This window comes from Lissotriton helveticus, chromosome 5_1 (assembly GCF_964261635.1).
Source record: "Lissotriton helveticus chromosome 5_1, aLisHel1.1, whole genome shotgun sequence".
NCBI classification, from domain to species: domain Eukaryota; kingdom Metazoa; phylum Chordata; class Amphibia; order Caudata; family Salamandridae; genus Lissotriton; species Lissotriton helveticus.
The window spans coordinates 1,907,835,329-1,907,853,435 of record NC_136065.1 but is presented as its reverse complement, the minus strand read 5'-3'; the positions used below and the strand labels follow the sequence as shown (position 1 = coordinate 1,907,853,435).

Genomic DNA, 18,107 nt, shown 5'->3' with positions numbered 1-18,107 from the left:
GGCCTTGTGGCGGGTGGCTCGTTGCTGTTAGAAGGCACCGCCTAGTAGAGGCCAGAAATCACAGGGCGAGGAGCAGGAAGTACAGTGGTGGGTCATCCAGGCAGCCTAAACCGAGTTTTGATTTAAGTCACCCTAAATGGACACAAATATCAATGAAAGCAACAGAAATAACTAACCCCCGCCCCAAATCAAACATCAATGTGCCCAATCTTCAAACAGTATAGCATTCGTCGTTGTGTTAGCTTCCGAAAGAAAATGTGTTCATTGTAGCTTTTGATTGGATCAAAGGTACAACCCTGGGACCTCTTCTGCTACAAAACACTTACTACCAGGTTACAATTTTTTACACCTGATGAAGGGGCGTATGTTATAAGGGAAGACCATGTTCTGCATAATAATATCTTTGTATATCTTTTCTGGGCCCAAATGTATTTATCCAGTCCATGCTAGAACCCCTGGCGCCCCAGGATCCTACTTCGATACCTGTAGTGATCGCTCCTCAATGTGGGTATAAATGAAAAGGAAGAGTGAACATATCCGTAAATGAGACATTGAGTGGGTGAACGACGACACTGATGAATGAGACACCACTCAAATCAAGGCTACAATGAACACTTAGGAGCTGAAAGCCTGTAGTCACCCAGACAGGAACAAGGCTTAGTAAACGTAATCTGTGCTTAGATGCACAGATAATTAGTGAATGAACTGGTAAGCGGATGAGGGGTCACTAGCGTGAAGTAGTTAGTAAAGATAGATAGATAGATAGATAGATAGATAGTCCTCAGGACAGCTTTACCATGAAGAGAGCTGTAAGAAGTGAAACACTGGAAGTATGGAGCAGACCTATGAAGAGAAGGTAGATTGTGACACCCCACAAGGTATAAATTCAGATGAAGAAATGAGCATAATCCAGTGGTGCAGATATAACGAACAAATAAGCATGAAGCGGGTGTCTGGCATCATGAATGATTGTGGATAGCATATGGAAATTTGCACACAGACTGCTAAATGTGTGGAATGGGCTACCAGAAGTAGCAAGGAGTTTGAAACAAGTAACAGTTTTGGCAGAGTAAGAGCAGAGAGAGATGGGCAATTAATGTCTGAAAATGGTGCTGCAGTGGGGTGGGACAAGGACCGACCGGACGGGGCTGCCAGCTAGCATCTACAGCCACCATCTGTGTACACACAAGGCCACAGGACAGAAAAGCCACACAGGGTTCATGAGCATGGTTTCATTCAAAACACCCTCGGGCACCTACATTGCTGCTGCCACAGTGTGGGCACAGGATAAGCAAGGGCTCTCCTTAGCTACAGAGAGCCTCGCCCTTCCCATTTAAATTGGAAAAATCTACAATGAAGTCTATGCATTAAATGTCCATCTAAACCCGTTCTGGGCATGCGCAAGGGCAAAATGCTCACCATTACCCATTACTCACATTTGAGCCCTTCCCCAAGTGAAAAAAAAAATGCATTAGCCACGTGCTTAAAAGCAATACATGCACGGTGCACATTTTGTGAAACTCTAGGACAATGGGCCCGGTCAAAGCATTCATACCAGCTAATCTCCCTGATCCCGGCGTTAGCAGAATGAGATAAACATATACTTTGCCTCTGTGAGAGGCCCTGGCCACAGGACCCTCCCTGGACGAGTGCGCGAGGAGGAACGCCGGCTGCCTGACAGAACGGTGCCCGGGGCCAAAGGATACGTGCAGAGCGTCAGCGCGGTTAAATATGTAAACAAGGGGGCGGGGCCACCCACTACAAGGTGCACACTCGATATTCCAAAACAAAAGACAAGCAATACACTTTCAGAAATGAGGAAATTGTGCTGAGGCACCTGAAGTCAGGGTGTATACTTTCAATTTCTTTTTGGGAGGATGATATGCGTTATTTATCTCTTCCTTTTCTGAAAGTTCCTCTAAAATGCACGCTTTGTTATTGCTATAAATAACTTTCCTACATGCTGTTAATGCCGAGACCAAGACCACTGTGTCTCAAGTGTCAAAAGCAGCAGCTTTGGAGCACTATATAAACAAACACGTCTTGTTGTTGCATCGGCCACTGTCCTCCGTGTGGGGTGAGGGTCAGCCGTTTCACATGGGCAGACCCATCACCTACCAACGTGTAAAAAAAAACAAAAAAAAATCTGGGCCATCACCTCACCTCCCACGATGTAATCAGATGCAGAGGTCTCGCCTCCCACAGTGGAACATGGACAGACCCTCAGTTCTCGTCCCCATTGAGTGGTGTGTGTCATAGCCTTACTTCTCACAGTGTACGGGTGGACAGACCCTCGCACGATGCCATAGACAACCCAAGGCCTGAACATCTGATCTCACACAGTGTGAGGTCACCCACTCACAGCCGTCAACTCCACCGGTGCAACCAGCAGCACGCCCTGGCATTACAAAGCATAATCAGGGAACAGAACCGTGACCCCACCCACAAGACGAAATTAAAGAACAGCACACACACACACATCCAAACACAACGAAAATAACAACCTGAAAAGTAGGAGCAGATTCCCACACTTCCAAACAACTATAAGTGTTTCATTGAGCACTGTTTTAGTGTAAGAGCAACCTGCAACTATAGTAACATTCGCACTGAAATTCCATAGAGGTTATTTTGTCAACCTTGGAAGGATGAACGCCCGTGACGTCCCCATCGGGGATTAAACCAATAACCGGCACGTTACAGAAATAACCCAGCAGCAAGCACTCAACCCGCTGAGATATCTCATCATTTAAAGTGATACAGCGCCAATCTGCGCGAAGCCCGCTCTGCAGGGAAATTCAGGGTACTGTGCTCGCCTTACCTTCCTCCAGAGCGTTGTCCAGCTGTAAGTTCCCGTTGCAGTCTTCGTCCATCGCCCCATGCGTGCTCCAGCACTCCATGGCCCCCTCACACTCCGGCCCACCCCCTGTCCAGCTCGGACTCAATGGGGGACGTGCACGTCCATCAGGACGGCAGCGAAGGCGGTGCCACGGGGGAAAGTGGCAGGTGCACTGGCGGGCACCAACATACCCCACAGACTGGCACACGGTAGCATAAGGCGAGAAAAGCAGGAGGCACAGACCGTCCGACCACCATACAACCACTCTTACCGCTACCGACCCCGAGACAACCACTGCCAGCTACCGACCCACTACTTTTGCACAGACCGGACCACCACTAGAAACTCTAATCTTTGCAGCACGACTGCTCCACCCACACTAGCAGGACACCGCCAGTACCAATATCACCCACAAAAATACACCCCAACTAAACTCAGTGCTGGCACACTTCTACCGCTGCCTCTCAGACACCCAGCGACCGACTCCGCTACTACAGCCTCAGCTCTGTTTATCTGCACCTGAGAGGGCAGGTCCAACTCAGGCAAAAGGGTGGAGACAGCAGCACGTGCACGGCGGGGGAGGAAATAGAAACAGGGTTGGGAGGCTGGGAGCAACAGAGAACGGCCGGATGATGACACGTAATCGTGCTAGACAGAATGGGGGCGCTTCTAGGGGAGACGCGTGCGGCTGTGGTTTTTCTAGGTCCCCCTTCCCCGCCCCCTGTCTCCAATAATGGTACGTTCCTGCTAGTTTAGTGGCATGTGCTCTACAGACGCGCACTGGAGTTATGTCTGCAGAATTTATTGTAAATGTAAACTTTGGCTTCTTTGTATTCATTTTATTAGTTGGTTTCTGTAGGAAACGTCATGCCGGCCATCATCACAGTGTTTACTTTAGTTCAACACTTTAGGCGGTACATTTATAAGAACGCATAATTCAAGGTCCAGGGCATTCTATGTCGAAAAAGCATCGCTTGTACAGTGATGTATTGTTATTTAATAAATTAATGCATCCTGGGAGTTGTAGTCTTGGTTTGCTTCAAATGAACCAATTAGTTAACACTTCTGGAGGAGAGCCCGTGACTGGACCGCTGGCGCTGCCATGTCAGAAAGAGCCACATGGATATACCTAAGAGGGTGGGGGGTCGACACACTAGTTACATACATACAGAAAGGACGCAAAACAAGTGTTTCCACCTCCTGATCCCAGGCAGTTGCAGCTAAGTGCTCCCAGCCGTGACTTTTTGTTACAAATCAGTATTATTAGATGTATCTGTTGAATTGGTTCAATGGAAGCAATCACTCCAACTACCAGAATGCACAGGGTGGGGCTGCCCCATACCGCAGTGCAATAAAGCAGTGCCAGAAGGCGTAGTCTGGCAGGTTAGTGTGAGGGCCACTTTTTGGTCAGTTTGTAGCTCTGTTTTGAGGTCTGGTGGAGCGAGTTTAGAGTTGATTTCCCCATATTACCACAAACATTGCCTGCAGCAGGCACACGTGCACACAGTCTCCCATACCTAGCAAAGCATGAATAGAACATCTCTTTATATAACTTTAAAACAGCCCAGGTTTGCAAACGTGGGCTACTTTTTTAGGTATCTTATTTGCTAATGAGGGCCTCTTTTATTTTGATGCCTGGGCCTATCTTCTGTCCCAGTTCGACCCTGAGAATCACTAAGCTAGCCAATGAGAGGCTGGATCTGGCAAGAGGAGGAGGGTCCTTAGACAGCAGAGGTGGGTGACCCACTGTAGGCTCCTGCTTGGCTCGAGCCAGGTCTTTGGCTGCGGCGTGGCTTGGCCCAAGCTCCTATGGGAGCCTCGAGCGAAAAGCGAGCTGTGTTGAGAAGCTGTAGCTTCTGCCATTCGTCTCTTGCGCACTATCGTATAATTCTCTGAGCCCCACTGGGTGTAGCAGAGCAGTGACTGGAGAGTCCAACTGGCTGTTTGCATTTCCACAGTAGAAATGCAAAAAAAGTGCTTGGCGCTGGCCAACCACTTCCCTCCTGCACCCAGAAGGGTTTAGAGAATCATGTGATGGTGCACAAAGGGAGGCAGAAAGAAAGGACTTGGAGCAAGGAGTCTGATAACCAAGTATGTAAGAGGGAGAGAGAGAGAAAATTGCAGCAAAAAGACAGATAAGAAGTACAGAGAGAAGGTGGGAGGTAGAGATGGAAAAGGGCAGAGCATAAGAGAGCTGTAGTAGGCGTCGGCCCCTCCATTAGGGCCGAGGAGCGCCTGCCACCAGCCTCAAATAAAACAATAATAAAACGTGTTTCTTACCTGTTTTATTATTTTGTTATTAATCCCCCTGGACCCGCCCCCAGGACACTGACGAGTCTTGGGGGCGGGTCAAGGAGGATGACACTGTGGTGGGGGAGTGCTAGTGTTCTCCCTTGTCCCTTCATTGTGCATGAGGTGTTTGGCCGGCCATTTCAGGGAGACAGAGCCAGTGTAGGTGAGTATGCGCACGCAATGCCACAAACAAGTGCAAGTGAGGGGTTCGCTCTGTTGTGTTCCCCTGAGATCCTAATTGACTCTCAAACGGGTCAGTTCATAAAATAAGGTAGAATTATGCTTTGTTACTTATGGTATGACTGATTACTTAAATTCTCAGTACACATTGAAGAATAAGTCATGCAGTAGTGTAGGTAACTCTTCTTCAGTCCTGATGAATTGCTAATAGACCCCTTAGGGGCTCTAGTAGGCAAGAAAGATGTTGACTTCACATTTTAGAAATTAATCACGACTGCTCTTTAGGACCATTGCATCCCACACAAGCATTACTGTTTTTAATTTGGTTAGTGAGCTTCACTAGTAAAGTTTACTCAAACCCAGCACCACTAGACCTATTTTAATCACCTTTTCAGCATACTGCTCTTTACACCCCTCATACACACACTCATCAGACGGCATAACCTGAAGATCTTCGGCAAAGAGCCCCTTCGTGGGTGCTCATTGGGCAATACACGCCGGCCCGACGAGGAGCATGCCCAGATGATGAAGCATGACACCTTTCAGGGTGTGTGAGGACATCTGCTCGTATTGGAGCGCATTCCACTCACCTGACAGACTACTAGTACCTGGTGCTTGAAATGGAAAAATAGAAGTGCAGGTACTCTGTACTTGAGTACCTGCCTGTTTCTTAGAAGTGCTGGTACTCTCTAATTATAAGTATTGCATTTCTCTTGAGAAGTGTTGGTACTCTTCCTCTCAATCTAAAAACGTGCCGATATTCCGTACCGGACGGTACCGGCCCATTTAAAGCACTGCTAGTACCAATACCTTGTCTAAGGAACTGCACGCTCTTGCATTTAAGTTCTTAACTAAGGGAGCACAACATCAACAACAGCTGCGATAACAACAAGAACCACTGCAGCACTAAAAGCTGCCACCACAGCAGGGACCACAGTAGCAACGGCGGCTGCTACCACATCAGTAAAACAGCTGCCAGAGTAGCAAAAATAGCTGGAACTACATAATAGACCACAGTAGAAACCACTTATGTAATAACAGCAGGGACAATGGATGCTACCACCAAAGGTACAAAAGCAGTCACCACAGCCGTAACAACAGCATCAATCAGAGCTGCCACCATAGGCAGCAGCAACAAGATCTGCAACAGTAGTTGCAGGTGTGTTTGAGAAGAACAAGGGAACCCAAAAGGTAGTTTAAGGACCCTAGGTGTCAGTTATGAATTATAACAACGGTCCTTAAAGAAGCATTTAGAACAATTGAATAAATATAGACTATAGTAAGTACTATATTTCACGGTGTCCAGGCGGACACATAGTTTAATCAATTAAATGTTTAGACATTTTAAGAGCAACCAACGATAAAGTGGGATACAATCCTGAATCCAGTACATAAGAACAAGATTAACAAACAAATAAACATTTAGGATTTTCAGGCAAAAGGAAAAAGGAAGCTTGGAGTCAATGGGAATACAAAAACAAGCTATCCAATATAGTTATCACACCAATAAATCACAATGGTTGTCTGCGTGAAACTATTCCATAGGTCGACAACGTTTCGATCCCTTTAAAAGAATAATGGGATCATCATCAGGACGGTTGTATTTACATGCCTGAATATTACCAAGCTGCCTGTGGAGAAAAAGAGGGGGAAAAAAGGATGGAACGTTGTGAGAGAAGGAAGATCAAGCTTGTTTAAAATTTCAGATTGGAACCAGGCCATGCACTGAAGGAAATGGTGTGAGGCCTTATACTCCATGTTGTGATTCATGCGTGGGTACATAGAAGATGTGAATACTATTGAATTTATCTACGGGTACAGTATCAAATGGCTAAGCAATTGAACTAATGTATGCCGCCAAGTACTGAGAGATGAGAAAACGGGCAGCCGCCAATAAAAACCATTAATATACGTCAGAGTGCGTGCGAAGTAGTGATGGCGATGAGATGGTGAAGTGGGTGCAGTACCACAGGGTAATGCAATTGAACTTGAACTAATGCCGAGTACTGAGTGAGGAGAAAACGGGCAGCCGCCGATAAAAAACGTTATTGAACAAGGCAGAGTGCGTGCAAGGTGGTGACGGCGATAACATGGTGAGATGGGCGTAACAACACATATTGTGTCCGTAAAACCATGCAACATTATGTTGTAGGCGTGCACGGTGAACTGACCTTCGAGTGTGTAAACTCTGTAGATCAAGGTCCGATATGGTAAAATGGAGAGCCAACTCCGGCACGGGTTGCTCCTGTAAGAAGGGGGAAATGGCCACTTGGGTCTGAGTATTTCAAAGGTGGCAAAGGACGGTGTCAAAAAGGAATTCCATTTTACCTTAGGCTCAGAGAGCCTGTTAATGTGGCGTGCGGATAATGTGGACAATGCCACAATGCGCTGTGCCGCGGTGTAGTACCGGAGTTATTGCGGGGTTGATAATCCCGGAGAACGGTATCTACAAGGAAAGGGATGAGCGATAGTGAATAAACTATCAACCGATTACGACTCTGTTTCACGCAGACAACCATTGTGTTTTATTGGTGTGATAACTGTTTTGGATAACTTGTTTTTGTATTCTCGTGGACTCGAGGCTTCCTTTTTCCTTTTCTTTTGCCTGAAAATCCTAAATGTTTATTTGTTTGTTAATCTTGTTCTTATGTACTGGATGCAGGATTTATTTATTCAATTTATACAGCGCGCTATCACCTAGCAGGCATCCTGGCGCTGGGAAACGTGGCTCAAGGGGGCGCAAGATTCACAGGAACAGGAACCGCCTACTGCGATCTAGGAAACAGCCAGGTTTTTACCATTTTTCTAAATGGAAGAAGCTCTCTGAGTTGCCTGATATCCCCAGGGGGGCTGTTGATTGTATCCCACTTTATCGTTGGTTGCTCTTAAAATGTCGAAACATTTAATTGATTAAACTATGTGTCCGGCTGGACACAGTGGAATATAGTACTTACTGTAGTCTATATTTATTCAATTGTTCTAAATGCTTCTTTAAGGACCATTGTTATAATTCATAACAGTAGTTGCAGGCAGCAGTGATGACATTTTTCACCACAACAGTAACTGCAGCAGGGGCCAACCATATGCAATTTAGACCTGGTCCGGCTCTAATAGGAACAGCTAAGATATGACGCTACTGAATGTTAACATATTGATATTAATATTGATATATTTATAAAGCGCTTAAATGCCCTATGGTATCTTGGCGCTGGCGTCCATAAATACAGCACAGGCAACCCTAGACTAGTTTTGGCTCTTGAGCCTGATAATTGAGGTGCAGCGTGAATGTGATGGGACATCAAGCATTAAACACATTTTTGGGAATACTCTTTGCACTTAGGATGTCTTGTTGAGAAAAACAGATTGGAAAGCCTATAGGTCTGACTTTAATGTGGTAATGTATGTAAACACTGCCATGCACACATTAAAGCCAATGGCTATTTCCTTTGCATTCATGACTTCCAATTATAAGGGCACAGATTTCAAGTACTAGAAAATCAGTCACAAAAAGGGCAGTCCACTCCCTACAGTGAGGTCACATTGCATATTCTGGAACTGTGTCCTCTTATCACTTGTTGTTGTCCTCACGACAGCAAAAAAGGATGCTTATGAAGTGGCTCAGTGAGTTAAAGTTCTCTGCTGACATTTGCACTCATGAGTTTGAATCCCGGTAAGGAAGAATCATCTTTCCATCTTTCTGAGGTTGATAAACTGGTGCTTTTAAATTGGGTAATAGTATCACCTGTTATTTATAGTTTTAGAAATGGGGAAAGTGATGTATGGAGTGGTCTATAAAAAGAATCTGACACTGGATAAGTTGATGGTGTTGCTGCATAGCTCTTACCAGAATGACAACCAAAAAACTGGGAAAAAAATACCATCTCACCCTCAACAATCTCCAACCTAGAGGCACTTACTACACTTACTACGCAGTCATGAGCGCAGCTCAGGGTCTATACAGGACATCAGTGTGCGTGGCGTACACTGGAAGTTCAAAATTACTATTCTAACTCCAGTCCGAGAATATTTGGGGAAAGAGCAACTTTCCCCCAAATATTCCAGGATGTTTATGTAGTATTCCAACTCCAGTTCTGGATTATTTTAGGAAAAGTTATACATGCCCCAAGTATTTTTAGGAATGGTTGAAAAATACGGCAGAAAGTAGTGCCTTGAGGATGCAGCTCAGGGCAACAAAGTAAGGATACCTCATTACACACAGAATGCATTGAGTCTGTTCAAGTACAAGTCAAGCCACTTAACCAAGCACGGTTTGCTGGGCAGGCGCCAAGTCCTCCTCTTTCTGGAGTTTCCAAAATGTGATTGCAGAGTCCCTCTCTCCATCAATGTCATGGCCACTTATCAAGCTGATGATTTTAATTTCTGATGCCACTGATTCGTGATATATATAAAGGGCCACTGGAATTATGTGATTGTGTGGCTGTGGCAATTTTCACATAATTATAGATTTACTGCCTTTGTCACATATTCCGTCATCTGCTGCATAATCTGCAGATTTTAACAAAAAATAAAATGTATTTCTAGCTCAAATGGTTCAAAAGTTACTAAAAACGCAGCAGCACATTTTAGCAAGCAGTGAAAGGCCTTTTGCAAAGGTTAATTAGCAACCTTTCTGTTGTTTATTGCTATATTTGGGTATTAAAATTGGTACTAATGAGTTGTACCCAGTGCCCAGACAGTGTTAACAAGTGTAAAAATTACAAAATAATGAAGTAACTCCATTAAAACATTGTGCCGCATTACGCCGCATAATTGGACTTTTCTTGCCGCATAATTTAATCACCCATGCCACATAATTTGGCCCTCTCCTGCCTCATAATTCCAGTGGCCTTGCGTATATATCATGTTTTAGCCTTCGCATGCTCATAAGTTCAAACTTGCTGCTGTCATCTGGTGTGACCTAGTTTGATAGAATAAGTACCATTACATTGGGTGATTGTGGCACAGCTCACAAACAGCAAACCTTAAGTACTAAAAGCACAAGTGAATATTTTAAAGCCTGCCTTTCACTCAACCAGTCAGGAATGGGCACCATCTGTATGTGTTCCTCTTTATGGCTTCAGTATGACCTCTTGAGAAAATGCATCAACTTAGCCCTGGGAAACTCCACGCTGTCTTTGTAACAGAAAAATGCCAACGAACATCCACCTTGCTCTTAGCATCTCTAGGCCAGAGACCCTGTAGCAATACATTTTGGGAGTCCAGACAAGTGCAGACTCAGGTAGGGGACAGGTCTAATGCTTGCGGAATTGTCTGCAGCAGAGGGTGTGCCTCAGGCGACGGGCACTGGCGACAAAGAATGACCTTCGGTGTTTATTTTATGGTCTTATATGTCACTCACAACATCACTTGAGTATCACCGCACTGTGATTAGAGCTCACTAGGGTCACAAGGATGGGGTGTCACTGGTGAGGAAGGGGAATCCCAGATCTGTGGCTAGAATGTGTAAGTTAACTGCAACAACAACAAGGTGATGCATGGAATGCTTGAATTCATCTCAGCCACTGGCAATCACTCTGGCCGCATTCCAGTCCATCGTTTTTTTGCCCACTATGCCACTCTAGACACAGGACCACCTCATACAGATAAGTATCGCGCTACCCCTCGTGGGAACAGTACGTCCCAAAACGCCAGGCAATACCCCCTCCAGAAGAGACCCCAAGAAACCCCAGGCAGGTCTCGTCCTATTCGGGGCTTGTCAGTAGGGTGTAGCTTGAGTCGTATGGCACAGTGAGCACGAGACGCACGCCTGGACATACCTATCACATGAGGTGGGTGTGTTGTTAAAGGTATGATGCATATTGCATGACATAACATGTATTTGTAAAGCGCACGCTCACCCAGAAGGGTATCTAGGTGCTGAATAACAGCTGTTTATTGTTACCCAACGATACTCATTTTATCGACAACATCAGGATGAAAGGCTGAGTGGACCAGCCGGGATTTGAACCTGTGACCATGAGGTCGAACACAAGCCTCTATAGTGGATGCATTAGTCCACTAAGCCACCAGACCCAGGATATTGCAAAGAATGTTCAGGGAGTTAATGGGTCTTCTGCAGAGATGGGTATCTGACTCAGCAATTTATTCTTTCAAGGCCTACAGCGTTAATACCACTGATTTAGTAAACTCATTTATAGTTATACGCCTACAAGACTGTGCCGCCAAATGCTATATCAAAAGTATTGTTGTCCCATGCAAGACTTTGTACGAGAAAGATGAGGGAGTTGCTTTATTATTCAAAAAGTGAGTGTTACTTAATACTGACCTTATTAAACAGATTTTATCCATCCCTTTTCGTGTATAAAAGTTTTTCTTTTGCCAGAAGCATTAATTGATTCAAGTATTGAGATTTGCATTTCTCAAAATATACAGATTCACCTCTATTGTATTGTATTGTATTGTAATTGCATTTATATAGCGCTTACTACCCCTGACGAGGCGTCGAAGCGCTTTTTCGGCGGGTAGCACGCTACTCCGGGACCCACAGAGGATTAGTGTTGAATTAGTATAGTGAAACATGCAAGTACATTTTAAGTGGTGGATAAGTTAATCAGTTATTTGGATTTGGAATGATAGCAGAAGGATAGAGTAGGACAAAGGTTCGTATTTATCTATCGCTCGCTTGTTGACGCATGCTATTCAAGGAGCCTATAGAGGATTAGTGGTGAATTAATATGGTGAAATATGAGGTAATTTCAGTGGTGGATATTAGTCTGTTACTTGGAGTGAGAAGGATAGCGGATGGATAAAAGGGGAAGAAAGATTTGCATTCATATAGCACTTGTTACCCCTGCGTTGAAGCGCTTTTCTGGCGAGTAGCACGCCACTCCGGAACCCATAAAGGATTAGTGTTGAAAATTAGTATAGTATAAATATGAAGTAATTTGAGTAGTAGATATGTTATTCAGTTATTTAGGCAGTATATTAGTATAGTTGAATATGGAATTTGAGAAGTGAAACATGTTAGTCTGTTAATTTTTATTGAAAAAAGGATAGTGGAGGGATAAAAGAGTAAAAGATTTTTTTTTATATATATATTAGTAGTAGGAAGAGGCTTTTGGATGAGTAAAAAGGAGTTTTGGAGGGAAGGAGTCAGAGGGGAGAGTGTATTGCTGTATTTGTCGTTGTGGATGGTATGGGCTGGGTATTGTTAAATGAGAATAAGGGCAGCATTTCTGGCCCTAGTCCCGACCAGGCTCGAACAGGCCCAAACAGGCAACTACCCTTGTCCTCTACACCCACAGGCAACTACCCTTGTCCTCTACACCCACAGGCAACTACCCTTGTCCTCTACACCCTTAGCCTCGACGCCCGGGCTGAGACGCCCTAAGCCTGGCATTTTTGTAGCCCTAGTAATCAGGTGACCCCTTCAGCCAATGGGAACCCTAGCCCTAACACTATCCAATCACAACACTAGCCCTAGCATCTAGAGCCAATAGGAGACCAGGACCTTGCAGCCAATCTTAACCCTAGTCCAAGTATCCATTCATTTCAAAAACCCTGATCTCTACGTCCAATAAAGGCCCTAGCCCCATCAGTAGTCCCAACCCAAGTCAAAGCAGCCACTGGTACAGGTAGCCCTAGTCCCTACTTCCAATAGAAAGCCTAACCCTACTCTTAGTCCCACAACTGGTCCAACAACCAATCACACCAGAAACCCTAATCACTACTTCCAATTAAAGCTCTAACCCTAGCCCTAGTCCCAACCCTGCAATGATAGAATCACAGACCGAGAAACCAATCAGAACCCTCAAATACCCAACCAATGAGGACATTAACCCTAACCCAATAGAAATACCTGGTACAACCACCAATCAGTGTACACATGTGCCAACCACTAGCACACCATATAAGGTCCCAGCAACCTCAGACAAGGTTTGCTGGCCAGGGAGTTGGAAGCTGTTTGCTCCTGTTCAGAATCTCCTAGGAGACAGACAGGCTCAATCCACAAATTTGGACTTCAGCAGGTAAAGGCTTCACTAACTCGAAATCTAACAATACTGATTGAATAAAGCTTTACTCCCCCTGCTGGCCAAAAAACGAAGTGCACAGGCCCCAGTAAATACAGTTTCAACAGCTCACAGAAGCACCCTCTGATGTAGAAAATCCCTGTTGCTGGGAGGGGGGGAGGGGGGAGGCAGGGGGGCTGGCCTCACTGGCTTGTGAACACAAAATGGAGGCTGGGGGTGCACTAGTCTTCTTCTGGAGTGCGACACAAAGCAAAGGCTTGGTACGACTGACAATGGTCCAAACATTGTTTGACACTGGTCTGTAACACCCTCTCTGCAATTACATACTGAGATACACGAGTTCATCTCCTGAAATACTGCTGTAGATGACAGAAAACGCTGCCCTCTACTGGGGAGGCAGTGCATCTGGCACAGCTGAAAAGGAAACAGACAGCTTCTGCTGCAACAGCGGCACCTGGTGGTCAGTGAGTAGCAGACATTAGGCAACTGGCACTTGGAGCAAAGCTTGGCTGCACCTGGGATTGGCTAAACCAGGGTTTGAGGGTACTCAGGATTGGGAGAACTTGAGGGTGGATTCAATGAGGTGAGTGCACTTGTTGGCTGTACTAGGGGCTGGATGTCGTCGAAGTTGCATGCGCCTGGAACAGGGTTCATGTGGATTTAAATATAAGTTTAGTTGACTTTGTATTTGGTGCACTTGGGGTTGATTAGTCCAGAGTTTGGGTTTGTGGTACAGTGTACTTTCAACTGGATGTACTTGGGGTTTGTGGTCCTAGGTTTGTGTGCGCTTGGAATTGATGGACCTGAGGTTGGGTGCACTTGGGTTTGGGGACATTTGGGGTTTAGTGTACTTGTAGTTGGGTGTGCATGGGGTGGTGTGAATAGCGGGCTAAATGCACTCTCTGTGGGGATTCACTCAAAGTGGGTTACCTTGGAGTGGGAGTCCTTGGAGCTGAGTGTACCTGAGGCAGGTGTGCTTGGGTATAGTTGTGTTTGAGGCTAGGTGCCCACTGAGATGCCTGGGTGCACTTGGGATTTGGTGCACTCTAGTTTGTATGCACTTTTGCTTGGGTGCAGCAGGAGTTCAGTACACTTGAGGTTGAGGGGAAACTCAGGTTGGGTGCTCTTGCATTTGATAGTGGTTAGATGCACTTGGGTCTATAATTGGGTGTGCTTGGGATGATTCAATGCCCTTGTGCTTAAGGGTTCTCGGCTCTACATGCTTTTAATGTTGGGTTCACTGTCAGGATGGAGTTGAAAGTGCTCGTGGTTGGGTACACTTGGGAGTTGGGTGTGCCTAGCAGCACTTGTGGTACAGGGTACTCTGGACTGGATGCACTTGGAGAAGAATTCACTGGGGGGACGTGCATGGCTGCACTTGCATTGAGGTACACTTGAGGCTCGGTGTGCTTGCAGGTGGATGCACTTAGGGTTAGATGCACTAGGAGTTCAGGGTTCTCGATACTAGAGGTATTTGGAGAGGAGTTCACTGTGAGGATGAATGAATTAATGAATGTCTGGATTTCTAAAGTGCACGGCGACTCCGAGGAGTGTCCTGTCACTATTTTAGAAAGGAAGACAATGTGAAGAGACAGATTTAGAGAGTGAAAAGCCAAGTTTTCAGTTTCTTTCTAAAAGACCATTCATTATTCATTCAGTGTATCTCAGCAAGCATGTTGTTCCCAGTGGCCTAACAGAAGCCCCACCGCCCTGCGGAGCTGGTGGGGCCAGAACTCCAGGGGGCCCCTTCTGGCACTGTGCACAGACGGCAGGCCCCTGGACTGAGAGCTCCTGACTGGGTCCATGTATTTTGCTGCCCCCCCGCCCCCAAGTTTTGTTACGCCACTGATTATTCCACGATTCCGGACCCAGGCGAAAGAAGGACCTGCCTCCGGTATTTGCTCGTTTAACCCTTGGAACTTTGGCAAAATGACCAAGGGAAGAGCGCAAAGTTGTTAAGGGAGAGTAGAATTGAATCCTGGAGAACAGATATGTCGGTCCAAACTGGTGCAGCGCCCTGTGCATAAGAGTCAGGATCTTAAACTGGATCCTTTTTTGAACAGGATGCACTTTGGAGCACTCGCAGTTGGGGGTATTTGGAGTTGGGTGTGCTTGGAGCTGAATGAACTTGGGGTTGGTGCACATATAGCTGAATGTACCTGGGATCAGGTGCACATGTTGTTCTGGGTACTCTGGACCAGATCCATTTTGGGATGGGTTCACTGAGAGGATGATCTTGGGAGTACCTGTGTCACTGTACACTTGGGGTTGGGTGTACTTGGAGTTGGATGGATGCACTTGGGGTTGGGTGCGCTCATAGCTGGATGTATTCAGGGTAGGGTGCACTTGTGTTCCGGGTATTCAGTACTGGATGCACTGAGGGATGGGTTCACTTGGGGCTAAGCTTGGATGCACTTGCAGTCAGGTTCCCTTCAGGCTGGGTGTGCTTGAGGATGGATTTAACTGGGGTTGGGTGCAATTGGGTTTGCATGCATGGGTATGTAGCACTTAAGGAAGTAGTTGGAATAAGGTAAAGGAACAAAACATAAAAAGCCAGGCCCAGCACACATAGCTCCCTACTGCTAAATAGTTTATGCACACATTGCAGCGAACACAACTACTACTAGAGCCAAGTGCCCTTAAAAGTCCAAAATAACTGCTGCAGACCTAGATCGTACAACCCCAATCAACTAACTAAGACATGCAGTATCACCTTTGGGACGTCTCGGGACTCCCTGCAACCAAATGGACCTGGAGAGAAATTATTGATATTGTCAAGGGGGTGAGAGCAAAAGTTGTAAAATCCAGACAGCCACCTTAATACCTTCCCTAATATAAGTCTTACTTCTGGATAGTAAATTCACAAGGGGTGGCTGCAAAAAAACAACAAGCTTTTGGAGCCAACATAGGGGTTATAGAGCCTCATCTATTGTGTGCATGTGTGGTACTGCAGAGCCAGGCCGCCTCTGTATCTATTCCACACTTGGGAAAACTTTTAAATGCAAGGAAATACAGGTAGAGAGCACGTGGTCTTGGACGGCTGATGGACACACCAGGTGTTGTTGAGAAACAAACTGCTAAATTTATATATGGCAAATTGTTTCCTAGACTTCAGGCTGCCAGAAGCATCAGGTTCTGCATGTTGGCACTATGTTAAAAGCACTTGAACCCATGTGAGGCTCCCACAGGTGCTAACAAATGGCGTGGATAGTTCTGTGGGGGTACAGGAAGGGTTAGATTGGTTTAAGAATAGCGGGTGAAGGGAGGGCAATCTGTAAGTACCCATTAGAGGACAGAGATAGAAGCGAGCCCGGCATTTCAGCGTATGTTTAGGTCTTGTCTAGTGATGCAGCGCATGCGCTGTTCGCCTTGGCGAGATCTATTGTCGTCGGTTTCTCTGATGAAGGGGGACAGGAGATGTGCACGTGTACGGACAGGAGATGTGCACTCTGTACGCATGCACATCTCCTGTCCCCACGTAGGGCTTGGCGTTTGAACACAGAGCGCATGGCGCGCTTTCACTTTCCCTCCCCCCGTCCTCCTAGTTAGATCTCGCCTGCCGTAGGAGCGCGCATGCGCTCCTCGTCTGTGAGAGCTATAGGGATGGGTAAATGTTGAGAAGGGGGCTTGAAGCCCCACCCCTCTTTCCGATTGGCTTGGGTCATCCGTTATGGTAAATGGTGGCGTGTGATTGGATTTCAGGCTTTGTTGTTACCGCCCTGTCGCCTTCTGGGATGGCCCATGGCGACTGGCCCACACCATCTTTGTTTCGGTAGCTTGTTTATACTTTCACTGTCACTTTGAATGATGGAGTGCCTGTTTGCAGGTCCACCATGGCCCTAAAGAAAAGCCTCGCAAATAACAGCCCGTGCGCCACCGCCGCGCGCCCTGTCCACGGTCCCCAGCGCACGATGGCAGCCTTCAAATTAGCAACGCTCTCCTTGACGCGGGCGAGGCATAACATCCTCCAGTTTGAGGCATATTAGTCCTTTTCAGGGAGCGGTCAAAATGCATGTGTCCCCCCCTCAGAAGCCCCTCGCTCAGCTGACCAAATGGCCGAGACAACGCGCTTAAAAGCCTCGCTTCTTCCTTGTGTTCAGCTTGACTCCTCAGGATGTCCATATTGATGAGGTGTTTCCCTGCGCGGGCAGGCCATTCAACCCCGCGGAGGTGTCAGGACGGCTCACTGTCACGCGTCCCTCTCATACCCCTTGTTTTTAGTGGTGTCCAACACTGCATCCGGACGACATCGGAGCCTGGTACATAAATGGTATTACACAAGTCAACCTCCACCTTGGAAAAATGAATAGCGGATTCGAGCCCTTTGGGAGTTCAACTTAAGTACTGAAAGTTACAGAGAGTGCACTAACTCACAATGCTACTGGACCACAAATATGTGAATGTTTAGTCTGTAGGTCACCCAAATACATGAGCAGTATAGGTATTAACTCAATAAGCAATACCTGCAGGGTATATTCTGATGTTTCCAATATTTTCTTTAACTTACTAACATATGTCACCAGTATGTTAACAGGGTGTGGCTTAACGGCTAGGGCGGTCGACTTTGAAGCTGGAGAACCAGGTTCGAGTCCAGGAGGCTCAAGCATCCTGTGTTTTTGTGCAAATCACTTAATCTCCCCGTGCCTAAAAATCAAAGTGTCCCTCTGTAATACAACTGGTGCAGCGCTCTCATACCTTCGGGTCGAGTTCGCAATATAAAACTACCAAAAAACAACATATAACCTTTACGTTATACACTTATCGCTCCCATGGCGCAGATTTGTAGCGCGGTGCACAGGCATGCCGAG

At 46.2% G+C, this 18,107-nt stretch overlaps 1 protein-coding gene across 2 annotated transcripts in view; it reads right to left on the bottom strand.

Annotated features, from left to right (window-relative positions):
- The window catches only part of HAP1 (huntingtin associated protein 1), a 231,064-nt gene that overhangs the window by 40,361 nt on the left and 172,596 nt on the right, over window positions 1-18,107 (bottom strand). Inside the window, exon 1 of one of the 2 annotated variants that reach the window (XM_078645452.1) lies at window positions 2,819-3,323. The exons of the other annotated variant lie outside the window; for it this stretch is intronic. Coding sequence (XP_078501578.1) covers window positions 2,819-2,897 — 79 coding nt within the window. The 5' untranslated portion in view covers window positions 2,898-3,323. Of the gene's footprint in view, window positions 1-2,818; window positions 3,324-18,107 lie in introns of those variants that run through there. 2 annotated transcript variants of the gene reach the window in all.